At 48.5% G+C, this 26,102-nt stretch overlaps 1 protein-coding gene across 1 annotated transcript; it reads left to right on the top strand.

Moving 5' to 3' along the window:
• The first annotated feature begins 327 nt into the window (after window positions 1–327).
• On the top strand, window positions 328–13,022 carry LOC129693326 (receptor-interacting serine/threonine-protein kinase 1-like). Its single transcript, XM_055630173.1, has 4 exons — window positions 328–411; window positions 2,380–2,577; window positions 6,565–6,718; window positions 12,924–13,022. Exons 2-4 carry the CDS (start codon window positions 2,411–2,413, stop codon window positions 13,020–13,022), a joined length of 420 nt encoding a protein of 139 aa, XP_055486148.1. The 5' UTR covers window positions 328–411; window positions 2,380–2,410.
• Window positions 13,023–26,102: the final 13,080 nt, after the last annotated feature.

Here is a 26,102-nt window from a genome sequence, read left to right as displayed (position 1 = left end):
TGGGGAAATGAACTTGTAGTTCCAAAAGTTACCACACCAGTAACTATAAACTTTTACAAGAAATGCAAATGAGGAAGAAGTTTCACAGAACGGTACAGCACAGAAACAGGCCTATCCCTTATCTGCCTGCATCTATGTGATCCACGTCCCTCCATATTCAAGTACCCATCCAAAAGTCTCCTAAACGTCACCAAGGTAACTGCCTCCACCACCACCTCAGAGGGAGAGATGGACAGAGGGAGAGGCAAAGAAAGAGAGACAGATAGAGACAGACAGAGGCGGGGCAGCTGCATTGGGGGGTTTCCAGGAGGCGGGGAGAGCGCTTGTCGTACGATGTGCGACCGCCTGTGTGTGCGAGTGAGTGCGGAAGTTGAGTGTGAGCGGCAGCGGCGGGGCCCGGGGACGGGGCAGGTGCAGGTGAGTCGGGGGTCGGAGTCTGCGGCAGCGGCGGGGCCAGGGTGAGGTTGCACCGGGAGCGGGATTTCCAGTCGCCGGGGCCCGCTGTCCGGGGCTGTCCCGGGGCACGGAGGGCGATGCCGGAGCGGGGAGGGGGAAGCTACAGGAAGCGGCGGCGGCGGCGGCGGCGGAGTGAGCGAATGTTGCCAACACTGGCCGACACCGCCATGTAGCCATTACTGACACATTTGTAACAATGTACTCACACTCACACATTCACTCTCACTCACACACGAAACTCACTCACACTCTCACTCACACTCACTCTCTCACACACACACTCACCCACTCTCACTCACACATTCACACACATTCACTCACACACTCACTCACTCCCCCTCCTCACTCCTGTCATTCACCCACCCAGTCACTCACTCACTAACTTCCCCACACTCACTCACTCTCTCCCCGCCTCACTCACATAAAATCACTCTCACACACAGGCATACACACACACACACACACACACATTTACACTCATACCTTCAGACAAAATCACGTATTTACACATAAACATACAATCAGACACACATAATCACACACATAAACATACACATATGCGCACAACCACATACACACACATATATTCACATGTGTACACAGAATCACATACACACTTATACATACAAACATGCACGCACAATCACATACATGCACACACACACAAACATGCACAGACACACACATTTACACACACAATCACATACACGCATTAGGAGCGGCACGGTGGCGCAGCGGTACAGTTGCTGCCTTACAGTTCCGGGTTCGATACGGACTACGGGCGCTGTCTGTACGGAGTTTGTACGTTCTCCCGTGTCCAGGGTGGGTTTTCTCCGCGGATTCTGTGGGCCGAAGGGCCTGTTTCCTTGATGTATCTCTAAACTAAACACTCACACACAATCACACACAAACAAACATACACATACACACATGAACATACCATCACATATACAGACACTCACATACACTCAAACATCGATACCACATTCATTCACATAGGTACAATCACACAGACACAATCACACCTACACCCACCTATACACACAAAGGTCAAAGGACATTTATTTGTCACGTACACCAATTGTTGTAATGAAATTTGTCTTGCCATGCAGCACACAGATAAAGATAACACATTATAGAATTGAACAATAAACATAAAAAACATCCCCCCACAATGTTTCCCACTATGAGGGAAGGCACAATGTCCAGTCCCCATCCCCATGTCCACCCATAGTCGGGCCTATTGAGGCCTCTGCAGTCGCCGCTGCGATGGCCCGATGTTCCAGGCCGTTCTCACCGGGCGATGCTGCTCCAGCGCCGGGAGAACCCTCCGGAACCGGGAGAACACACTGGCGCCTACAAACATTCACTGTTGTACACTTTCACGGTCTTACACGCTTATGTGTACTCTCACATAAACATAGACACATGCATTCACAAACACATACACCCACAAACATACATGCACAAACACACACGAGGACACTTAAATGCACATGCCGTGCACACATGTGTCGCATACATGCACTCACGCACCCACACTCTCACATGCACGCACACAAAGACACACACTCTGCCACAAGTGGACACACTCACTCGCACACACACTCACACCACTAGTGGACACACTCACTAGCGCGCACACTCACACCACTTCTTTCCCACAGCTATCAGGCCTTTGAACACTACGAACACCAACTAAACCATGAACTGGGCCGGCACGGTGGCGCAGCGGTAGAGTCCTGACCCTGGCAGGAATGGAGGGGGGGGGGGGAAGGTTGCAGCCAACAACCTTCTCAGCTGATCGGACGATTCGCTGCAGCCTCCGGATGTCGTGCTTGGTGGCTGAGCTAAACCAGACCATAATGGAGACTACGATGGCCTGGACTCCAAACTAAAGCATCGTTTTCTGTCTTGCAACAGGTACTAAAGCCACCCAGGTGCGTGGAAAGGAATGTCCGGAACAGCCATGTCTTTTGATGAGATCTACATTGATTCCAAAGAGCTGATTGAGAAGCGGCTCTTGGGTGGTGGGGGATATGGTATGGTCTCGCTGTGCCACAGGAAAGATCACGGGCTCGTGGTTTTAAAGACAGTCTACACAGGCCCGCAGCGCATGGAGTAAGTAGATCACCCCACGGCTCAATCTCCGCACACTCTCCACTCCAGGACTTCCCTGGTCCATTCAAGTTCAAGTTCAAATGTATTTGTCACATGCACCAGAAGGTGCAGTGAAATGTAATTTACCATGCTGCATTAAAATTAAAAAAAGGACACAATACACAACATAATTCAACACAGACATCCACCACAGCATTCTTCACTGTGGTGGAAGGCAATGCAGTTCATACAGTGCTCCTCCCTTGTTCACTCGTGGTCGGGGCCCTGACCCTGACCCTCCGTAGTCACCGCTATTGATGGCCCGATGTACAGGCCCTCTGGTTGGGATGGTCGGAACAGGTCGAGCACACCCCACGGCCCGGAGGCGCTGTTACAAGCTGCCTCCGCCCACATTCTGGTTATCTTTTTTTATTTCGTTATGTTTAGAGTGGGTTTTTATTTTGTTTTTTAGTTTTTTTTCAGTATTTTACATGGGGGGAAGCGGGTAGGGTAAGGGGGGAACCGTCCTTCAGTCGCTATTATCCGAGACGCTCACTCGCCCAACCCCCCCCCCCCCCCCCCCCCCCCCCCCCTCCCTCGCGGCCTACCAACTGGATTGGCGCGGCCTTTCCTGCCGGGACCGGACCAGAGCTTCAGCAGCTGCGGTGCTGCGCTCGATACATCACGGAGCAGACGAGGCCTTACCTGGGATCGCTGCATGGAGCTCCGGAGTGTTGGGCCGCTGCTCCAACATCGCGGAGTTCCCAACGCGGGCAGCGCTGACTTTAACATCACGGAGTCCAGGGACCCTTTGCCGAGGTTCGCCAGCGCGAATCTCCACCCAGCGCGGCCTGTGGACACCGGGAGCCGAGGACTCCGGTGGAAGTTGGCCGATTCAGAGGTCCAGGCTGCTGTGTATGTCCTCCCGTTTGACATCGGGGTTCCATCGTTCCCGGCGAGAGGACCTGAACATTGGGCGACTGCGAGGGGCTCGGGTGAACATTGGGGAACATCGGCGAGGAGGTTGACTGGACTTTGGTTCCTTCCCTCACAGTGAGGAACTTTGGTGCCACTGTGGGGATGTTTGTGTTGCGGACTTCTGTGTTGTGTGTTTTTGTGTATTTTTTATTTTATTTTTGTATGACTAAGGGAAAAATAATTTTGTTGTCTCTTAATTGAAGACAACGACAATAAAATCAAATTAAATCAGCTCCCCAATCGGCCACCTCCTCCTCCTTACGGGAACATTATCTCTCCTCCTTACTGGAACACAGATCAACTAGCCTTTAAACACCTGCCACATGCCATATGTTAACGCCCTAAAAGCCAATATGTTAACGCCCTACTCTCTAGAATTTAGAAGATTGAGGGGGGATCTTATAGAAACTTACAAAATTCTTAAGGGGTTGGACAGGCTAGATGCAGGAAGATTGTTCCCGATGTTAGGGAAGTCCAGGACAAGGGGTCACAGCTTAAGGATAAAGGGGAAATCGTTTAAAACCGAGATGAGAAGAACTTTTTTCACACAGAGAGTGGTGAATCTCTGGAACTCTCTGCCACAGAGGGTAGTTGAGGCCAGTTCATTGGCTATATTTAAGAGGGAGTTTTAGATGTGGCCCTTGTGGCTAAGGGGATCAGGGGGTATGGAGAGAAGGCAGGTACGGGATACTGAGTTGGATGATCAGCCATGATCATATTGAATGGCGGTGCAGGCTCGAAGGGCCGAATGGCCTACTCCTGCACCTAATTTCTATGTTTCTTCTTTGTTTCTAAAAAATAACATCTATTGGCTTTTAGATCAGCAGGGAATGAATCATGTACAGGCAGATTAAATTAATTTGTATCTTGGCTCCGTGTTCGGTACGGGCATTGAAGGCTGAAGGGCCTGGTCCCGTACTCTTCCGTTTAGTTTATTGTCACGTGTACCGAGGTACATCGAAAAACTTTTGTTGCTTGCTAACCAGTCAGAGGAAAGACAATACATGATTACAATCGAGGCGTTTCCAGCGTATATATACGATAAAGCAATAATGTTTAATGCAAGGTAAGGCCAGCAAGGTCCGATCAAGGATAGGTCGAGGGTCACCAAAGAGGTGGATAGTAGTTCAGGACTGTTCTCTAGTTGTGGTAGGATGGTTCAGTTGCCTGATAACAGCTGGGAACAAACTGTCCCTGAATCTGGAGGTGTACGTTTTCACACTTCTGTACCTCTTGCCTGATGGCAGAGGGGAGAAGAGGGAGTGGCCAGGGTGCGACTGGTCCTTGTTTATGCTGCTGGCCTTGCTGAGGCAGCGTGAGGTGTAGATGGAGTTGATGGAAGGGAGGTCGGTTTGTGTGATAGTCTGGGCTGCGTCCACAATTCACTGCGATTTATTGCGGTCTTGGATGGAGCTGTTCCCAAACCGAGTTGTGATGCATCCCGATAAAATGCTTCCTATGGTGCATCTGTAGAAGTTGGTGAGAGTAGTAGGGAACTTCCTAAGCCTTCTAAGGAAGTTGGGTTAGGCTGCACTGTTCAATCTTCTCAATAGATGGCCCAGTGTTGTTGACAATATCTATTCCATCAGGTTTCTTTTCATGTTTAGTTCAAAGGAATTTTTATTCACTTTTGCAGGTCATGGAGTCAGTGTGGAAACAGGCCTTTCGGCCGAACTTGCCCACACTGGCCAACATGTCCCACCTGCCTGCACTTGGTTCATATCCCTCCAAACCTGTCCTGTCCATGTACCTGTCTAACTGTTTCTCTTAAACGATGGGATAGTCCCAGCCTCAACTACCTCCTCTGGCAGCTTGTTCCACACACCCACCACCCTTTGTGTAAAAAAGTTACCCCTCAGATTCCAATTAAATCTTCTCCCCTTCACTTTGAACTCATGTCCTCTGGTCCTCGATTCCCCTAATCTGGGCAAAACTCTCTGCATCTACCCAATCTATTCCTCTCATGATTTTGTACACCTCTATAAGATCTCCCCTCATCCTCCTGCGCTCCATGGAATAGAGACCCAGCCTACTCAATCTCTCCCTATAGCTCATACCCTCTAGTCCTGGCAACATCCTCGTAAATCTTCTCTGAACCCTTTCAAGCTTGACAATATCTTTCCAAGAAACATGGTGCCAAGAACTGAACACAATATTCTAAATGAGGTCTCACCAACGTCTTATACAACTGCAACATGACCTCCCAACTTCTATACTCAATACTCTGACTGATGAAGGCCAAAGTGCCAAAAGCCTTTATGACCACCTTATCTACCTGTGACTTGACCTTCAAGGAACCATGCGCTTGTACTCCTAGATCCCTCTCTACAACACTACCAACACTGGCTGACCATTCACTGTGTAGGACAATAGACAAAAGGTGCAGGAGTAGGCCATTCGGCCTTTCGAACCAGCACCACCATTCTCTGTGATCATGGCTGATCATCCACGTTCAGTACGCCGTTCCTGCCTTCTCCCCATATCCCCTGACTCCTCTATCTTTAAGAGCTCTATCTAAATCTCTCTTGAAAGCATCCAGAGAAATGGCCTCCACTGCCTTCTGAGGCAGAGAATTTCACAGATTCACAATTCCATGGGTGAAAAAGTTTTTCCTCATCTCTGTTCTAAATGGCCTACCCCTTATTCTTAAACTGTGGCCCCTGGTTCTGGACTCCCCCAACATTGGGAATATGTTTCCTGCCTCTAGTGTGTCCAATGGCTTAATAATCTTATATGTTTCAATAAGATCCCCTCACATCCTTCTAAATCCCAGAGTATACACTCCCAGCCGCACCATTCTATCAGCATATGACAGTCCCGCCATCCCGGGAATTAACCTGGTGAACCTACGCTGCACTGCCTCAATAGCAAGAATGTCCTTCCTCAAATTTAGAGACCAAAACTGCACACGATACTCCAGGTGTGGTCTCACTAGGGCCCGACAACTGCAGAAGGACCTCTCTATGGCGTCTTGCACTTGTTTGACGACCCAACATGCAACACCTCACATTTCTCTGTGTTATGTTCCAGGTTCAGCGGATCCCTGCTCGATGAAGGGAAAATGATGCATAAGTTGAATCACGAGCGGGTTATAAAGTTGATTGGAATAATTTTAGAAGATGGGAATTACTCGCTGGTCATGGAGTTCATGGTGAATGGGAATCTGCTGCAGCTTCTAAAGAGTGTAAGTGTTCAATGACTTACCGTCATGTCAAGAAGGGTGCATCAATATCAATATAATAATAATAATAATAATAATAATTTTATTTATAGAGCACTTTAAAAACAAACATAGCTGCAACAAAGTGCTGTACATCACTAATCATTGACAAAAAAAGTTAATACACACCAAAAATAACAATCAAAAGAAATAGTAGGAAAAGACATGTAAAATAAAGAAACATCAAAAACACCACAAACAGAAGCAAAGCCTCAGGCATGGTCAAAAGCCAGGGAGTACAAATGCGTTTTAACACTGGATTTGAAGATGGACAGTGAGGGGGCCTGTCTGATGTGCAGCGGCAGGGTGTTCCAGAGTGCCGGAGCAGCAACAGAGAAGGCTCTATCCCCTCTGAGCCTCCGACTAGACCTCGGTACCTCCAGGAGCAGCTGACCAGCTGACCTGAGGGACCGGGCAGGAGTGTATGGGTGGAGTATCAGTATCAATGGTACTTTACAAGAGTGGATCGACTGGGCTTATACTCACTGGAATTTAGAAGGATGAGAGGGGATCTTGTAGAAACCTATAAAATTCTTAAAGGATTGGACAGGCTAGATGTAGGAAAAATATTCCCAATGTTGGGGGAAGTCCAGAACCAGGGGTCACAGTTTAAGAATAAGGGGTAGGCCATTTAGGGCTGAGATGAGGAAAAATGTTTTCAGCATGAGAGTTGTGAATCATGGAATCCTACAGAAAATTGACAATAGGAGCAGGCGTGGGCCATTCGGCCCTTCGAGCCAACACCGCCATTCAGTGCCACAGAAAGCCAGTGGAGGCCAATTCACCGGATGATTTCAAGAGAGAGTTAGATTTAGCTCTTAAGGAGTAAAGGAATCAAGGGATATGGGGAAACAAGCAGGAACGGGGTATTGATTGGGGATGATCAGCCATGATCATATTGAATGGCGGTGCTGTCATGAAGGGCTGAATGGCCTACTGCTGCACCTATTTTCTATGTTTGTTTTCACATGTACCAAGAGTACGGTGAAATTCCATTTTTGTACACAGTTCAGTAAATGGCACGATCATACTTACGTACAAGACGCAGGTTTGAACCGAAGATAGACACAAAATGCTGGAGTAACTCAGCTAGACAGACAGCATCTCTGGAGAGAAGGAATGGGTGACGTTTTGGGTCGAGACTGATTATCAGGGGAAAGGGAAACAATAGATACTAGACCAAGTGCAGACCCGTTGGGTCTGTTCCCCCAACGTGCGGTTGTGGGTGGGGGGAGGCTGCATGCAGCGTCACACACTAACTATCCCCCGCCCCCCCTGCACTCACGCTAATTACCCCCCCCTTGATATTATATTAATATTATTAATTTGCTCCTTTTACCCCATAACCACCCTATCTACTGACGCATTGACCCCAACTTGCAGTCACATCTAGAGAGGACGGGCAGGGGTAGAGAGTGAGGGCAGAGAGAGAAGGGGCAGAGACACAGAGAGAGGGGGGAAGAGGGATAGGGGGTGGAGAGGAGGGTAAGAGGGAGGGGGGGGGGTGAGGGGGGAAAGGAGGGGAGGAGAGAGAGAGGGTGAGAGTGAGGGAGAGAGAGAGAGAGAGAGAGTGGGAGGGAGTGTGAGAGGGGGAGATACAGAAATCTTAAAGATATTAAATACATTTTCGATGATATTAATGATAAATTAATAATTTAGGGGAGGGGAGGGGAGAGAGAGAGAGGGAGAGAGAGAGAGAGAGAGAGAGAGAGAGAGAGAGAGAGAGAGAGAGAGAGAGAGAGAGACAGAGAGAAAGATAGAGAGACAAAGAGAGAGAGAGAGAGAGAGAGGGGGAGAGAGAAAGATAGAGAGGGGGAGAGAGAGGGGGAAAGAGAGCTTTCTCTGCTGGACAGAGAGAGAGAGAGAGCGAGGGAGAGAGAGAGAGAGAGAGAGTGCCTTTTTTAATTGAACCCAAACAACCATTGTAGGCAGTGGCTTTTTTACTTCGTTAAAACTATATATTTTCATTTTCAAACCAAATTAAGGGTACTCACAGTGCTGTAGACATTTGTTCAGTGTCATTCAGCACTCAGAGTGACAGAGACTAATTGACAGAGCTCCAGCTTGCAGAGACTGATTGAGGTACACCACTTCCTGGTTTTATAGTCCCTTCCCCTGCCTCCAGCGGGGGCAGCAGAAAGAATGGGGAATTTAGTAAAAACATTAATATCTCTGTCATATTTCATCGATGGGAAAAATCCTCGGCACACATACGGCGGAGGGGGGCTCTGAGTGAGGTGGCCAAAAATGACGGCTGCAGGTGGCGGCGTTCTCTCGGAATTCGCAACACAGTTCGCCAAAACCGGTCAAGAACAGAGTTTTAGTAATATAGATAGATGGTGATGTAGAGAGATAAAGAACAAATGAATGATAGATGTGCATAAAAAGTAATGATGATAAAGGAGACAGGCCAGTGTCAGCTGTTTGCTGGGTGATGGCGAGAAGCTGGTGTGACTTGAGTGGGGAAGGGATAGAGAGAGAGGGAATGCCAGGGTTAGAGTACTTGATGTTAGAGTAATCAATATTCATGCCACCGGGTTGTAAGCTACCCAAGCAAAATAGGAGATGCTGTTCCTCCAATTTGCATTTAGCCTCACTCTGACAATGGAGGAGGCATAGGGCAGAAAGGTCAGTGTGGGAATGGGAAGGAGAATTAAAGTGTTTGGCAACCAGGAGATCAGGTAGTTCCAGTAGACCGACAGTGCTAGAAACATCACAGTGGGTGGAACGCTGGCGCAGCGGTAGAGTCGTTGCTTCACAGCACCAGAGACCCAGGTTCCATCCTGTCCACGGTTGCTGGCTGTACAGAGTTTGTACATTCTCCCTGTGACCTGCGTGGGTTTTCTCCGAGATCTTCCGTTTCTTCCCGCCCTCCAAAGACGTGTAGGTTAGTTGGCAGGGCCCCTTGGAGCGGTGGCCTGTCTAACAGAGGCCCAGGCTGCTGCAGGGCCTCCAGCGACCCACTCCACTCCAACCACAGCTAGCTCGATCCAAACACACTCACCCACGATCACCCCGCCCCTCGTCTCACACGCCCACTGCTCGCACTCCGTGTTGTATAACAGTTTAGTCTATTGTCACGTGTACAGAGGTACAGTGAAAAGCTTTTGTTGCGTGCTAACCAGTCAACGGAAAGACAATACATGATTACAATCGAGCCATTTATTCTACAGATACAAGCTAAGGAAATAACATTTAATGCAAGGTAAAGCCAGTAAAGTCTAATCAAGGAAAGTCCAAGGGTCACCAATGAGGTAGATAGCAGGACCGCTCTCTAGTTGGTGAGATGATGGTTCAGTTGCCTGATAACAGCTGGGAAGAAACTGTCCCTAAATCTGGAGGTGTGCGTTTTCACACTTCTGTACCTCTTGCCTGATGGGAGAGGGAAGAAGAGGGAGTGGCCAGGGTGCGACTGGTCCTTGATGATGCTGCTGGCCTTGCCGAGGCAGCGTGAGGTGTAGATGGAGTCAATGAAAGGGAAGTTGGTTGGTGAGATGGTCTGGTCTTGTGGTCTTGGATGGAGTGAAACCATAAGTTCCTTTACCTTGAAAATCTGCACAAATTGTAACATTGCGTGTTATTCAAAGATGCAAGGTAGCATTTAATTATCGAGTGATCTATGTACTGCCTGCCTCTCAAACTCCAAACATTTTTGGTGGACACAAAAGTCAATAGACAATAGGTGCAGGAGTAGGCCATTCGGTCCTTTGAGCCAGCACCGCCATTCAATGTGATCATGGCTGATCATCCCCAATCAGTATCGCGTTCCTGCCTTCTCCCAATATCCCCTGACTCCGCTATCATTAAGAGCCCTATCTAACTCTCTCTTGAAAGTATCCAGAGAACCTGCCTCCACCGCCCTCTGAGGCAGAGAATTACACAGACTCACAACTCAAAAGTGTTTCCTTGTCTCCGTTCTAAATGGCTTACCCCTTATTCTTAAACTGTGGCCCCTGGTTCTGGACTTCCCCAACGTCGGGAACATGTTTCCTGCCTCTAGCGTGTCCAAACCCTGAACAATCTTATATGTTTCAATAAGATTCCCTCTCATCCTTCTAAACTCCAGAGTGTACAAGCCCAGCCACTCCATTCTCTCAGCATAATACAGTCCCGCCACTCCGGGAATTAACCTTGTAAACCTACGCTGCACTACCTCAATAGCAAGAATGTCCTTCCTCAAATTAGGGGACCAAAACTGCACACAGTACTCCAGGTGTGGTCTCACTAGGGCCCTGTACAACTGCAGAAGGACCTCTTTGCTCCTGTACTCGACTACACTTGTTATAAAGGCCAACATGCCATTCGCTTTCTTCACTGCCTGCTATACCTGCATGCTTACTTTCATAGACTGATGAACAAGGACCCCCAGATTCCGTTGTACTTCCCCTTTTCCCAACTTTGCTAATGTTACTTTGAATCCCTTCATCCAAATCATTGATATATATTGTAAATTGCTGAGGTCCCAGCACCGAGCCTTGCAGTACCCCACTAGTCACTGCCTGTCATTCTGAAAGGGACCCGTTAATCCCTACTCTTTGCTTCCTGTCTGCCAACCACTTCTCTATCCATGTCAGCACTCTACCCCCAATACCATGTGCCCTAATTTTGCCCACTAATCTCATACGTTGGACCTTATCAAATGCTTTCTGAAAGCCCATTACATCCACTGGCTCTCCCTTGTCCATTTTCCTAGTAGCATCCTCAAAAAATTCCAGAAGATTAGTCAAGCATGATTTCCCCTTCATAAATCCATGCTGTCTCGGACCGATCCTGTTACTGCTATCCAAATGTGCAGCTATTTCATCTTTTATAATTGACTCCAGCATCTTCCCCACCACCGATGTCAGGCGAACTGGTCTATAATTCCCTCTCTAGTTTTCTCTCTCCCGCCTTTCTTAAAAAGTGGGATAACATTAGTTACCCTCCAATCCCCAGGAACTGACCCTGAGTCTATAGAACATTGGAAAATTATCACCAATTCGTCCACAATTAGAGCCACTTTTTTTAAGTACCCTGGGATGCAGACCATCAGGCCCTGGGGATTTATTAGCCTTCAGTCCCATCCATCCATCCAACACCATTTCCTGCCTAATGTGGATTTCCTTCACTTCATATGTCACCCCAGATCTTCTGTTTTTCTTTAAACATTACCCAATCCTCTTGCTTCCCGCTCATCTTTGCTACGTTGTACTTCTTCGCTTTTATTTTTATACTGTTCCTGACGTCCCTTGTCAGCCACGGTCGCCCCTTTCTCCCCTTGGAATCTTTCTTCTTCCTAGGAATGAACTGATCCTGCACCTTCTGTATTATTCCTAGAAACACCTGCCATTTTTGTTCCATTGTCATCGCTGCTAGTGTATCTTTCCAGTCAACTTTGGCCAGCTCCTCCCTTATGGCCCCATAGTCCCCTTTATTCAACTGCAACACTGACACCTCCGATCTACCCTTCTCCCTCTCCAATTGTAGATTAAACCTGACCATGTTATGGTCACTGCCTCCTAATGGCTCATTAACCTCGAGGTCCTTTATCAAATCCGGTTCATTGCATAACACTAAATCCAGAATTGCCTTCTCCCTGGTAGGCTCCAATACAAGCTGCTCAAAGAATCCATCACGAAGGCACTCTACAAAGTCCCTTTCTTGAGGTCCAGTACCAACCTGATCTTCCCAGTCTACCTGCATGTTGAAATCACCCATAACAACCACAGCATTACTTTTGCTACATGCCAATTTTAACTCCTGATTCAACTTGCGCCCTATGTCCAGGCTACTGTTTGGGGGCCTGTAGATTAGTCCCATTAGGGTATTTTTACCCTTACAATTCCTTAGTACTATCCATGCTGACTCCACATCTCCTGATTCAATGTCACCCCTTGCAAGGGACGGAATTTCATTCCTCACCAACAGGGCAACCCCACCCCCTCTGCCCACCTGTCTGTCTTTTCGATAGGAGGTATACCCTTGAATATTCAGTTCCCAGCCCTGGCGCTCTTACAGCCATGTCTCAGTAATGCCCACCACATCATACTTGCCAGTTTCTAACTGAGCCTCAAGCTCGTCCACTTTATTCCTTATACTTCGCGTATTCATATACAGTACTTTGACCTCCGTATTCACTTCCCCCCTCGCTTTCTTTCCCCTTTTCTCAAGCTTTCCTTTCCTTTTCCAGGTAACCATTCCGTTATCAGTCAAAGGAAGAATAATTCTGGAAATCATCGAAGCGATGACTTATTTACACAACATGCGTATTGATTTCACAAGGACCTGAAGCCGAAAACATCTTGGTTGATGCCAACTTTCACATCAAGGTAAAATACTATGTGTAGGAAGGAACTGTAGATGCTGGTTTTTAAACCGAAGATAAGACATAAAATGTTGGAGTAACTCAGCGAGACAGGCGAGAAGGAACGGGTGACATTTCTGAAGAAGGGACTCGACAAGAAGCATCACCCGTTCCTTCTCGCCAGAGATGTTGCCTGTCCCGCTGAGGTACTCCAGCATTTTGTGTCTATCATCGGTGTAAACCGGTGTCTGCAGTTCCTCTTGACTCTTGGCGCCTGCCTGTCCTTGCCTTTAGATCGCGGATCTCGGCGTGTCGATCTTCAAGACCTGGAGTCAGCTGACGACGGAGGAGCTGAAAGGAGGAGGCGCCCAGATGATCTCGAAGCGCAGAATAAACGCAGGCACCCGGCGTACCTGGCCCCCGAAGCCGAGTCCTCATCTTCCTGGAGTCCCCTCAAAACGCAATTAAAAATAAAAAAACTCCGAGAATCCTCTCCGATGTGTCTCCTCACCTTCTAAAAAACCAAGCCATCGTGGTGTACGAGGTTGCGATCTCTCGCCAACGTGTGAACTTCTATCCTCTAGAAGACGGAACCCTACGAAGTGAGTCCAATCTCCGTCACAGGCTGGAAGCTGCGGAGAGATTTACAATGACAACAAAGGACAATTGACATAGGTCAAGGGAGTGGTCCATTCGGCACCTTCCCGAGCCAACACTAACACTACCATTCAATATGATCATGGCTGATGCATCCAAAAAAGGTAAGCCTAGCCCGTCTGCCCGAGATTGATCCTCCCCATATCCTCCCTGACTCCGCTATCCGCATCTTTAAGAGCCCTATCTATCTAGCGCTCTCTATGGAAAGTTTCCAGAGGAAGAACCTGCCTGAGGCTGAGAATTGCCCACAGACTCACAACATCTGATGAAAAAGTGTTCCCTTCCTTGTCTCTGTTCTAAATGGCTTATCTCTTATTCTCTTAAACGTGGCCCCTGGTTCTGGACTCCCCCAACATCAGAAACATGTTTCCTTTTTCCCCTTCCTCGTTGTTTCTCCTGCCTTTAGCGTGTCCAACCCTTAACAGTCTTATATGTTTCAATAAGATCCTCCTCTCTAAATCCACTGACTTCTAAACTCCAGAGTGTTAAAACAGTACAAGCCCAGCCTCCATTTTCACCATTTCTCTCAGCACATGACAGCCACGCCATCCCGGGAATTAACTCTTAGTTAATCCTTTATATAATTGTGATGTTATCACACTTTGGTGGCAAAAGGTAAGGAAAGTAGAATATTATCTGGAATGGTGGACGGGCCGATTTGGAAAAGGTTTAGAAGCAACTAGTACTCTGTTGGGGTGTCATGGTAGGGTCACCAGTCATTGAAAGTAGGCATGCAGGTGCAGCAGAGCTAGTGAAGGGGAGGAAAGCGAATGGTATGTTAGCATTCATAGCAAAAGGATTTGAGGTATAGGAGCAGGTGAGGTTCTACTTGCAGTTGTATCAGAGTCTTGGTGAGTGAGGTACCACACCTGGAGTATTGTCGTTACAGGTTTGGTCAGGCTAATACTGAGGGAAAGAGACTTCTTGCCTATACAGAAGGTTCATCACCAGATTCCTGGGGATTCGTGTGAGTATTGAGAAACTGTTCATATGAAGAACGGACTGGATAGACTCGGCCTTGTACTCGCTTAGGCATGTTAGAAGATTGAGGGGGAGGATGCTTTATAGAAACTTACAAAATTCTTAAGGAGGTTTGTTTTTGGCTGCTTAGATGCAGGAGTATTGTATCGCGGACGTTTGGGGATGTCGCAGAACAAGGGGTCATTTCAGTTTAGGTTAAGCGGCGTGGAAGGGGGAGGAAGGAGGAACATCTTTAGTGACTCGCGATGCAGGAACATTTATTTTTTTTTCACACAGGGGAGAGTGGTGAATCTCTGGAAAATTCTCCTACGGGCACAGAAGGGTAGTTGAGGCCAAGTTCATTGCTTATATTTAAGAGGGAGTTAGGATGTGACCCTTGTGGCTTAAATGTTTCAGGGGGTTATTTAGTAGAAAGGCCGGTACTAGGTAGACTGAGTTGGATTGATCAGCCATGATCATACAGAATAGGCGGTGCAGGCATTGAAGGGCTGTCATAGTGGGCGCTACTCCTGCTACATCTATTTTCTTTATGTTTCTATTTAAACCTACCCTAACACTTCACGTTCCTCGATATGGGTGCAAGAATTGTCATGGCTGATCATCAAATTGGGCGTACGCTCAAAACTGCCCGTCAACCCATACTCCAGATCCCCCTGGGAGCGATAGGCCACACTTCCTATTCAATATGCCCACTGCTTCGTATGCATCCTGTACTACCTTCTGGCGCAGGGTGTTACAGGGATGGCAATGGTCTGGGTGCAAAAAGGGCTTCCTATCGTCGGTCAGTCGCTGATCCAGGTTGACCGTAACTTTGACGCCTGTCCCCCCTTAGAAGCTGAACTACAAACCTCTGCGAGACTTTGCGCCGCACCACAGGTATCTTCTGAGGTGTTGGCACGGCCTCTGTAGTTGGTAGCATGGACGGTTGTATGCCCGTTCAGGCACGTAAAGGTTGGTAGGGATACCTGATGGAACGAACTGTAACCTCATGGAAACTCACCCTTTATGTCAGAGCTTGGGCGGCTACGTTCCATAACTTCCGCTTTACGACTCGTGCTCGAGCAGCCCTCCTAACAGGGACAGGGAGGGATAAAGCTTAATTCATGTAATCCACAGTAAGATTAGTTGTAACATAGTTTAGCGTGCTTCCCGCTATTAACTGGGCCAATTTCATTCCAGTGTGCTAATTCTGAAGGTTATGGCGCTGTATTTTCGGTCGATCTCAGCCATTTGTCATGTGGATAGCCGACAATAGGGAACATGATACTATTTCTGTATACAAACGCATAACTTTTTGATTCACGAGCCCACGAAATGGCTAACGCGTGTTACACCCGGGCAAATCTTAGTTTTAGCCTTCTCCAGCATGGACTAAATGTGCCGCTCTTATTCGCCAAATCTATGCCTTTGATAGCGGACGTCTACACAATGGGGTTCCAAGGGTAGACGGGAATAAGTATTGTATTTCATTGGTCTCTAGACTAGAGGGTGTAGAGCAACGCCTCACAAAAAGAAAAGTGTGATAGGGACCTTTTGGAGGAACAAAGAGGAAGAAAGGGAAGTTAGGCTGAAATAATGAAATCAATCGTCAGAAATAAAATAGAAACAGTCAAAACCTGTATAGAGATCAGCGGATGTGGTGAACAAGGTGGGAGTTGGCCGGGTGAGGGGAGGGAGTCGGGTGCCCGAGTGTGGGGTGGAGCGAGCGTTGGGGCCATGTGCGGGGTGGATGGGGAAACGCGAAGGTGGGCACTGTTTACTTGCCCCTCTACTCTTCCCCTCTCCTCCGCCCCTCTCCGGCTTCGTTACGGTGGCAGCATGACCTCTCCCTTCCTGCATTACTTCCCGAGGGGTGCATCGGGGGGGGTGTAGGCATGGGTGGGGGTGCTGTACTGTGACGGAAGGTGTATCTTCGGGAGCGATTCACCGGTTGTGAGGCCAGGGGAGCGTGGGTGTTATACAGTTGACGGGGTTGGGGCGAGAGTTCCACAAGGAAGGCCCGATCCGTGGATCGAGTGTAGTAGGTCATGCTGCCGGTTGTTAGTGTCTAAGCGATCCTCTCCTACAGTGCCGTGCCCACAGCTGGGGGGGCGGGTGGGGCGCCTGGGCTGAATCGGGACCTCGTTACCACTCTCGTGCCCCCCCGTTGTGGTATGTCTAGACGAGAGGTGAAATTGTATACAGTTGCCTCGCATGGGGGTGAAGCGACTGTTCCGCCGGGCAACCCGAGTAATAAGTACAGTCGGGGTGGAGCGAGCGGCGAAGTGCTGGGAGAGACAAGCGATTCGACGGGGGATGACCGCGCGGCGGTAAATATTTTTGACAGGGTGGTGTGCGGAGTCCAGAGGAAGGTGGGAAATATATCGTTTAAGGGCAAATTTTCTGTCGTCTGCGAGAATATGAGTGGGGGGTGCAGGGGTGGAAGGGGGAGAATGCCTTGAAAGTTTGGAGCCGGGGAGAGTGGGTTAGATCCACAAAGGAAAGGGGGCGAACTCTGATTACTGTAGTTGTCATCGTTCTCCCTCTGGCACCTGCTTGCATTCTACTGTGTTCTTCCGGGATCTTTCGGATGTTCCATCCCACATTCTATCGACTTGTCGGGCCATTATGTTTATTCGGCCCATTGGCTCTGGGTATAATGGGAATTTCATTGACTCGGGTCATCGCACATAACAAAAATGTATGGAATCTTGGGGGGAGACGGTGGCGGTCTACGTATCCGGATTCTCGGTTTATGGATGAGAGGGGGAGGGCGGAGGGGGAGTTGCGTTCTCGTCACTGCCACAAAAGGATCAACTATCGATATTAAAGTTAAACTCCAGTCCACTATGCGGCCATCTGGTTCACCGCTCGAGTCTGCTACCATCACCTCCCTCCGCCCCGCTATCCAACACCCGCGGACCCTTTAACGCATAGCCCGAGTTTCGCATTTTCGTGACACGAATCTCCACCAGACAGAAAGAAATTTCTGATCATGAGTTTGCTTGAGGGCGTTTGATTGTCACGCAAATGAGTGAGAGGCTGGCCATGGCATGCTTTATCCTTTATCATTTCAGCTGCCAGTCGGAGAAGGAAATCGCAGCATCAGTACTGGAGGTCTCATCCCGGAATGAGGTTCTGAATTGCTTGTCTTCTCTGATGCTAGCAGTGTTGGGAGAAGCAGCTGTGGACAGAACTGCCCTTTACACGGTGGGCTAGTGGCACTGACCGGTATGGGTAAGATGCATGATCATAGCAGCTAGATTAGGCCATTCGGCCGGAACTCAAGCCGTGCTCCGCATTCAATCATGGCTGTATCACTTCGTCCGGCTCGCTAACCCATTTCTCCATGCCTTTCATCTCCCGCATAAACCGCCTGACACACCCGTAGCTAAATAAGAATCTATGCGCTGCTTTAAAATATAACCAAATTCGCACCTGACTTTGGCTTCCATCGTTCGCGCGTCTATGACAATGTCCCTAAGATTCACCACGTCCTCTGGACATTGTTTGTAATCCAAAATCTTAAGAGTACGATCCACATCTTCCGAGAGCTTACAATATGTCGCTTTATTCTGAGAATTGTTGCCATCTGGTGCGCTACAACTAAGCTACAGAGTAGGTGGATAAGTTATTCCCAATCTTATTCATCTTCCCGTGCCAGACTCTCAGGCCGGTGGGAGCAACGCAAAGCTGAGGTCGTCATCGACTCTGAGGCATAGCTAGAGTTCCTCTCGGCAAATGCTCCACCCTTGAGAAGGATAGGGACGATTTCAAACAAGGCGTCAGGACCCGCAGAATTAAGGAACTGAACTCAGGCGTTTAACTCATTATGGAACTGCCCTAGCTCAGAGATGTGGTTAGCAGCTGACCCTTTCGAGCTTCCAGTTCCCGCGGTCTCCAGCAGGTTTCCGCCGACCGCTCGCCTCTCCAGCTTGGATAGGCATGAGGGCGCGGCAGCGGAATCGGGGTTATGTATTATGAGTCCAGGCAGGTCTGGGGTACCTAGGTGCTCCATGATGTCGGCACAAAAAAAAAACGACATGGTAGGGACGAGATGGCCTGTTTGCCTACTGCTTCTCCGCCCCCCCCGTGGCGTTCTTATGACTGCTTGTCTTCTTCCCCTTTTTTTAGAAGGAAAAACATATGGCCCCTTGCTCCCCCTCGCAGCACTAATTTTCCCCGAGGACATTGGTCTTGGAAAAACAGTTAACTAAGAGCTGCCGATACAGACTTCTCGAGCCCGTAGTTGGGATCAGTTCCGTGCGGGTCTTCGGCTGCTGTAAGACTGTCAGCAGCAACTCTATCTAAGCACTGCTCCACCGGTCCGCTACAGGGAGAGTGACGTTTTTCGCTTTTTAAGTTTAATTTTAAATTTGAAAGAGGATATAGGGGAATCGCTTTTCGGAAACCAAGATGAGAAAGAACATTTTTTAAGCCATGAGAGTGGTAGAATCTCTGGAACTCTCTCTCTGCCACAGAATGTAGTTGAGGCCGAGTGCATTCGGGCTAATATTTAGAGATGGAGTTAGATGTGGCACTTTTGGCTAAATGGATCACGGAGTATGGTAGAGAGGCAGTACAGGATACTGAGTTGGATGATCAAGCCATGATGCATACTTGAATGTGCGGTGCAGTGGCACGAAGGCGAATGGCCTACTCCTGCACCTATTTTCTATGTTTAGAGATACATGCGTTCGGAACAGGCTCCTTCGGACCCACGTGTCACGCCGACCAGCGTCCCCGGCACACCTAACACTATCCATGAGCAGCACCCGAGGGACGCTTTTACACTTATATACAGGCCCATTTAACCTACAACCTATCATCTTTTGAGTGTGGGAGGAAACCAGCACCCAGAGAAAAACCCACTGCTATTCCCAAGGGAGAAAGTCAAACATGTCAGTACCTCTAATGATCTGGATCGACCTCTGGTCTTCTGGCGCGTCCAAGAGCTGGCAGGCATCTCGTTAGGCTGGCTGCGTGCCACTCGTGGGCCGCTAACCTGCGGATATGGGACATGTTGGCGCGCGTGTGGGCTAACTGTTTGGGTTGAAGGAGCCTGTTCCACGCTGTATGCCATCTTGACTATGATCCTTAAAGGAGACTTCCAGGCTGAGGAGGTCAATGGGGGGGGGGGGGGGGGGGGAGGATCGGGTCGGTTAGATCTGTGGAATTCATTTGGGCATACAGAGTCAATGGTCTTCGCAGTGGCGCAGCCTTTAAGTTACTGTCGCTTACATGCGTCCAGAGATGGTCCGGCTTCATTCTCAACTATGGTTGCTGTCTGTGCGGGAGTTTGCACTGTTTCTCCTTAACCAATGTGACCGGAGTGGTTTTCCTCCGCGGGTGTCTCCGATTCCATGCCCACGCACTGCAGAAACCGTACAGGTTGTATGGCTAATTGGTTGTAATATATGTAAACTTTCGCTCAGTGTGTGTTGGTGTGCTGGGATCGCTGGTGCGATGCTCCAACAAGGGCTCTGTTTCCTTTCCGGGTCTGCATCTTCTAAACAATAAACTATAAAGGAGTGCCAATTCATTGGATATTTTTAAGTTCGGAGGTAGTCTTGATTGGTACGGGTGGCAGAGGTTACGGGGAGAAGCGAGGAGTACATTGGGTTTAGGAGAGAAAGCTAGTTTGATCATGGCTGTGGTTGAATGGCGAAGTAGACTTGATAGGCCGATGGGCCTGATTCTCTCCTATGCACGTGAACTTGTGATGCTTATCATGCCTTATGATTCTTTAGCACCATTATGTGCTAGAGGACTCGAGGGTCCTGAGCTGGCAGGGATAGTGTTGAGCAGCTTGCTTGGGCTTATATTCCATGGAGCCCGAGGTGTATATGAGGGTGATCTGTATGTGTGTGTGTCCAATAATATCCCCGTGGTGTTTCCGAATTCTTAAAGGAGGACTGTCGTTTACGAGGATGTTGCCAGGCATTCGCGGCGCTGAGCTGTGGGAGTGAGGTGTGCAGGCTGGATGTAGGGGTGACGCTTATCGACAGGTGTATAACGGTAACTAGGGGAACTATATGGATGTGATGCCACCGCAGTCTCCTGTGCCCAGATATGGGGGAATCAGCACCAGACAACTGAGGGTTTGAGGTGAGAGGGTTTACAGCAACCAGGTTTAGGACAATTTTTCACGACATAGTACGAGAACGAACGGCCCTAGAGAAGTAGTTAGTGCAGAATAGTATATGGCAACTTTTAAAAAGATATTGACAATACATGGATGGTACAGGTTTGAGGATATGTGCCAATTCAGCAAATGTGATGAATTAGTATGGGACATTGGCGAACCTTGGGGCCGAGGGCCTGTTGTCTCTCCGGTGCTCTGGTTCCTCGCTGCTCCACACTCCCACGGGCCAAAGACGTAACAGTATTGTAGTTAAATTGGCTTCATGTAAAGATTGTAAATTTGTATGCTGTGTATTAGGATATTGCTAATGATGCGTGATCAATCAAAAGGGCCTGTTTTCCGCGCTGTAGTCTCTCAAAACTAAAGAACTCGAACAGCGAGCGTTGTTAGACCAGATGTGGTCCTGGGGGCACTTGTTTGCGCCGGTGTGGGTGGCAAGTTGGGAGGGCCGAAGTGGCTTTCTGTTTGCGCATCTACTGTATCGACCACTGTGATGACGACTATATCTCAAACATGCGGGGCCCTTTCTGTTTCATGAGTGCAAAACCGCTGCATATTCCAGCGGCGACTTTTAATCGATCGAAAAGACTTTTCAGAGGGTTTATTGGATCAAGATGTGGAACTTTTTGGAAGTAGTAACGTAATTATCTCCAGAGTGGCTAAAGTCTGCATCCTGCTCATAACGATCATTCATGCGTTAGGGGGCGGGCAGGCATCGGGCTCAGGCGTATAGCCAGAGCTTGTTGACCGTGTCACGGGTCTGTACTCACGGAGTTTAGAAGCATGAGGGGTGGAACTTCTGCTATTGAAACTTTATTCGAATCTTGAAAGTGACCGGGGATAGAGTGGATGGCGTGGAGAGGGATTTTTCGCACTGTCGGAGGTTACTAGGACTCTCGAGGTGCACATCCATCGATAAGAATTGGAAATTTAAGGATCGTTAATAGATACAGCTAGATATGTAGCATAGACAATATGGTTGCAGGAGTCATGCCTTCTTTGAGCCAGGTGGCACTCGCCATTCAATGGTTGTCATCGCAGCAATGAAAGCAGTTTGGGACCTGCCATCTGACTTTTCCTCTTGCCTTCATCAGTCAAAAGAGATGTCGTCTAGCGCATGGCCGGTATTTGCTGAATTGCATGGATAGATGTGATCTTTCTGGTCATTGTGGGTAACCTAGAACTTGTGCTGCTAAGAATCATTCGGGGTCCACATGAGCTCGTTTGGCCGCTAGGCCCTTAAGATTCTCTACTCTAACTCTCTTTTGAATTGGCAAGCTAGGGAATCAGGCCTCTTATGCCCTATGAGGGGGGCAATGAAATCTAGCAAGTGCAAATTCGGCAACTCTCTATGAGAAAAGTGTTCCCCGATGTCCTCATTCGCTCTTGTATTCTAAAGGGCCTACCGCTGTTATCATTATATCTTAAACTGTTGTGCCGCTTGGTTGTTGGTTTTGGACACCCTCGCAACCTCGGGAAGCTCACGTTGACAGGTCCTCTTAGCTAGTGTCGTAGTGCGCAGATACCGGCCTTAATAATTTTATATTTGTCTATAGAGATCGGCCGTCTCTATGCTCTAGATTCGGGCAGTGATTTACATCCTAGTCGGTCCCGTCTAGTTCTCACTTCCACCAAGGCATATGACAGACCGTCCACTCGTGTCACGGCGCATGCGGCGGCCAGGAATTAACCGTTGTAACCTACGCTGGGCATGGTCCTTCTTGTAGAAAATAATGGGTCGCTTCCTCAAATTAGGAACCAAAACTGTCACAGGCAAATACTACTACTCCGTAGAGTGTGGTCTTCAGCTAGCGGCCCTGTAGGCAAAACTGCAGACGGACCCTATTTTTGTGCTCCGCTATTAATCAACTCCTCTTTGTTATAAAGACAAGAGAGCGGGCAACAATAGTCCATTGGCTTATCATATTGTCACTGGCCTTGGCTGAACCTGCAATGATTGCATTACTTTGTTAGTCATGATGTAGCCTTATGAACAGGCCACACTGGGCCAGACTCCCGTATTGTAACTTTCCTCCTTTTCTTAACCTCGCACATTCTAGATAATAATCTGACTTCGGGCCAGTTCTTTCTAAGCTGCCATGTCGGCCCTAAAGTGGATTAACGCTGGCACATTTGCGGGGCGGGCTCCAGAGAGCTATTTCATCATGAGAATCCCTGTTCTCCGATGTTGGGGGCTGTTCGCTAAAATGTCAAGGGCGCACAGTTTATGAATAAGGAGTAAGCTTATGTAGTAGACTTGCCAGAGCAGAGGAATAAATTTTTCTAGGCCAGCAGAGAGTTGTGATTCTGTGGAATTCGCTTTCTCTGGCTTCATGGAGGCGTTGGAGGCGCGGTTCTCTGGATACTTTCAAGAAGAGGGCTTAGGTATCAGGCAGTAAGATGTCTTTAAAGATAGCGGAGTCATTGGATATGGGGAGCAGTTGTGGAATCGGCGGGATGGTGCTGAGGTAGGAACTGATATGTGATGGGATCAACCATCGATCGCGCGTCATTGAATTGGCCGTGCTGGCTCAAGGGCGAATCACATCAATGCAAAATACTAACTAAACATACATCATCTAGCCTATTTGTCTATTGTGCTATGACTTGTCACGTGACTGATGAGGCAGAATGACCAACCAGATCGCCCGTTGTAGTGCTGTCATCGCGTTTAAGCGGCAACTGTACACCATTAGATAATAAGTTGCGCTAGACCTGATCATTTCCTACCTAAAGTGAGTATACCTTCGACATTTATCGGCTACGTTAAAAGCTGGCATCTGCCATGCATACTGCCCCCTACATCGCATAAAGGCTCTGGGCCCCAGTCACTGCTGCATTCTCATAGCTATCCTTGCCTCGAGCATGTGCACACTGTTAGCCATCTCGCTTTGGGTCTAACACGCAAATTTGCTAATGTTACTTTGTAATCCTATCGCTCGTTAAATCATTAATGTATAATTGCCTAATAGCTGCGTGCGTCGCTACGCCAAAGCCCCGCAAAGCCAGCACCGTCCGAGCCTTGGCGTATGCTACCAGCCCCATTCGTCCACTAGTCCTTTTGCCTGCCATTCTGAAAGGGTATCCATTAACCACTTCCTCTATTAGTTTCCTTGTGCTTCGGGGCAACCAATTTTCTATTTCAGGTCAGCTAATCTCCTTATGGTGGACCCTCATCTAATGCTTTCTAGAAAGTCCAGGTACCCGCACTACAATCCACTTGCTCTCACCCTTGTCCCATTTTGCCTAGATTTTCTATTCTCTCAAAGAATTCGGCAGAATCTTAGTGCAAGTCGATGATTTCTGCCCTTCAGTAAAGCGCTATGCTGACTCGGACTCCGAACCTTGTTACCTGCTTATGCCAAATGTTTCGGCCTATTTTGCTATTATTATAATTGACTCTCAACCCGTCTCTTCCCCACACACTCGATGTCCAGGCTACCCGTGGTCTAAAATTCCCTGTTTTCTCTCTCCCCTCCTTATCCTTTGATAAAGTGGTCGATATAACCTCGGGGCAGAGACCCTTGCTCGGCAACTTCCACAGGAATTGATGCCGAAATTGAAAGTAACATTGGGAAATAGATCACTTCAAGGAGAGGAGGAGAAATGGTATTCTAGTTCCAGAGGGTTGTGATACTGTGTATTTCTGTCTGCATGACCGAGGAAAAAAAGCAAAAAAACTGTAGGGGCTAACGGCACCTGTTTCTTCCGGGCGCTGGGTACGCTCTAAAAACTAAAACGTAGAGAAAAGACGAGGTTTGTTCGGATTTTAATTGGCTTTCAGTAAATCTATACGCACATTGGTCAGGGCCTTATGTGTTTGTAGGATAGTGCTATATGTTACGGGGTGTATCGCTGGTCGTTGGCGTGACGATTTACGCTCAGGCGGTCGCTGAAGGTCGGCTGTTTCGGAGGCTGTATCACTCTAAACACCTATTAATCTATAGTCGAACATCTGTTCTTGTTGGAGCTAGATGTTTTAAATAGAGTGGACAATTGTATATGTTAAAGGAAGGTATGAGACTGGGGGCGGATCTAGATGTGGAATTGCATTGCCTCAGAATAGCTCATGTTGGGCGGCGCAGGTCTAATATAAGACTTTTTTTATAAGTGTGGAGTATTGTATACATTACGTGATTGGTAAGTGAGGGGTCAGTCTTGTAGGAAGAAGGGCATGAGAATAGGGTTGCATTCAGTGTTATAGTGCAGTTCGTGGGGGTATCCCTTATTGCGAGAGCCTGGGCTCCTTGTTATACACCGGCTCACTGAAGAGTGGCAACGTTGGGCAGGTTTATCACTAACTAGCAGCGCTCTTAGTGAAAGAAAGGCATTCATATTGGAATGGTAGCTAAGAGGATATTCAGTTATGTGCGGGGCGGTAGTGAGAAGAGGTTGGCTTGCTGCAGGCTTTGTAGTTATGCACGGGGCTCTGGGAAAGACGCACGTCTGGATGTATTGTGTTGACTAGTTTTGGTCTCGCTAATGGTGAGGAAAGGAGCATCCTTAGTGATATGAGGGTCGTTAAGTGGGCAGCGTCAGTTCATGAGATTGATCCCTGGTATGGCGGGACTTGTCATATGAGGACAGATTGAAAAGACTATGCTTGTATTCAGCTGGAGTTTATTGAAGGATTGAGGGGGGGGGAGTGGCTCTTATAGGAAACATATCAACATTATCAGAATGGATTGGAGACAAGCTTAGTAGGGGGCAGAAATGTTTCGCGCAATGTTGGGGTGCGATGTTCACGCGGCTATGAACCGAGGGTGGGGTGGCCGACAGCTCCTTTAAGAAAAAAGGGGGAGGCCATTTAAGGAGACATACAGTCCTCCATTGGCACGGGTTGGGAAAATCAATCCTGATCGCATGAATGTTGGGCGGTGCTGGGGGCTCAAGGAGATCAGCTTCTCTCTCACATCTCGGACATCACCCTACTTCCCCTTCTCTGCCGGGCCACTCTATCATCTCCGCGGTCTCGATTCCTTAATGCTCTTTTCCGGCCTGTCCCTCCATCCTCTCCCCTATTCCCCCTCTTTCTTCTCCCCTCGCACCCGTCTCTCGTCGCCCTTGCTCCCCCTCTGCTCTCCCTTCCCCCTCCTCCCCAGGCCCGTTCTTCAAATTCCCGTGCTGCTCTCCGTCCGGCTACGCTGCATCTCTCGTGACCCCCTCCTGCTGCGTCCCCCATCTCCCTCTCTCTTTCCCCTAATCTTTGCTCCTCATCCTCTCTTTCCCCTAACTCTCTCTGCCCGCTGCTTTGTCCCCTAACTCCGGCAGCCGCTGGTCTTCGGAAACTTCGTCCGTCCGCT

This window comes from Leucoraja erinacea, unplaced genomic scaffold (assembly GCF_028641065.1).
Source record: "Leucoraja erinacea ecotype New England unplaced genomic scaffold, Leri_hhj_1 Leri_263S, whole genome shotgun sequence".
NCBI lineage: Eukaryota > Metazoa > Chordata > Chondrichthyes > Rajiformes > Rajidae > Leucoraja > Leucoraja erinaceus.
This window is presented reverse-complemented; position numbering and strand designations above follow the sequence as displayed.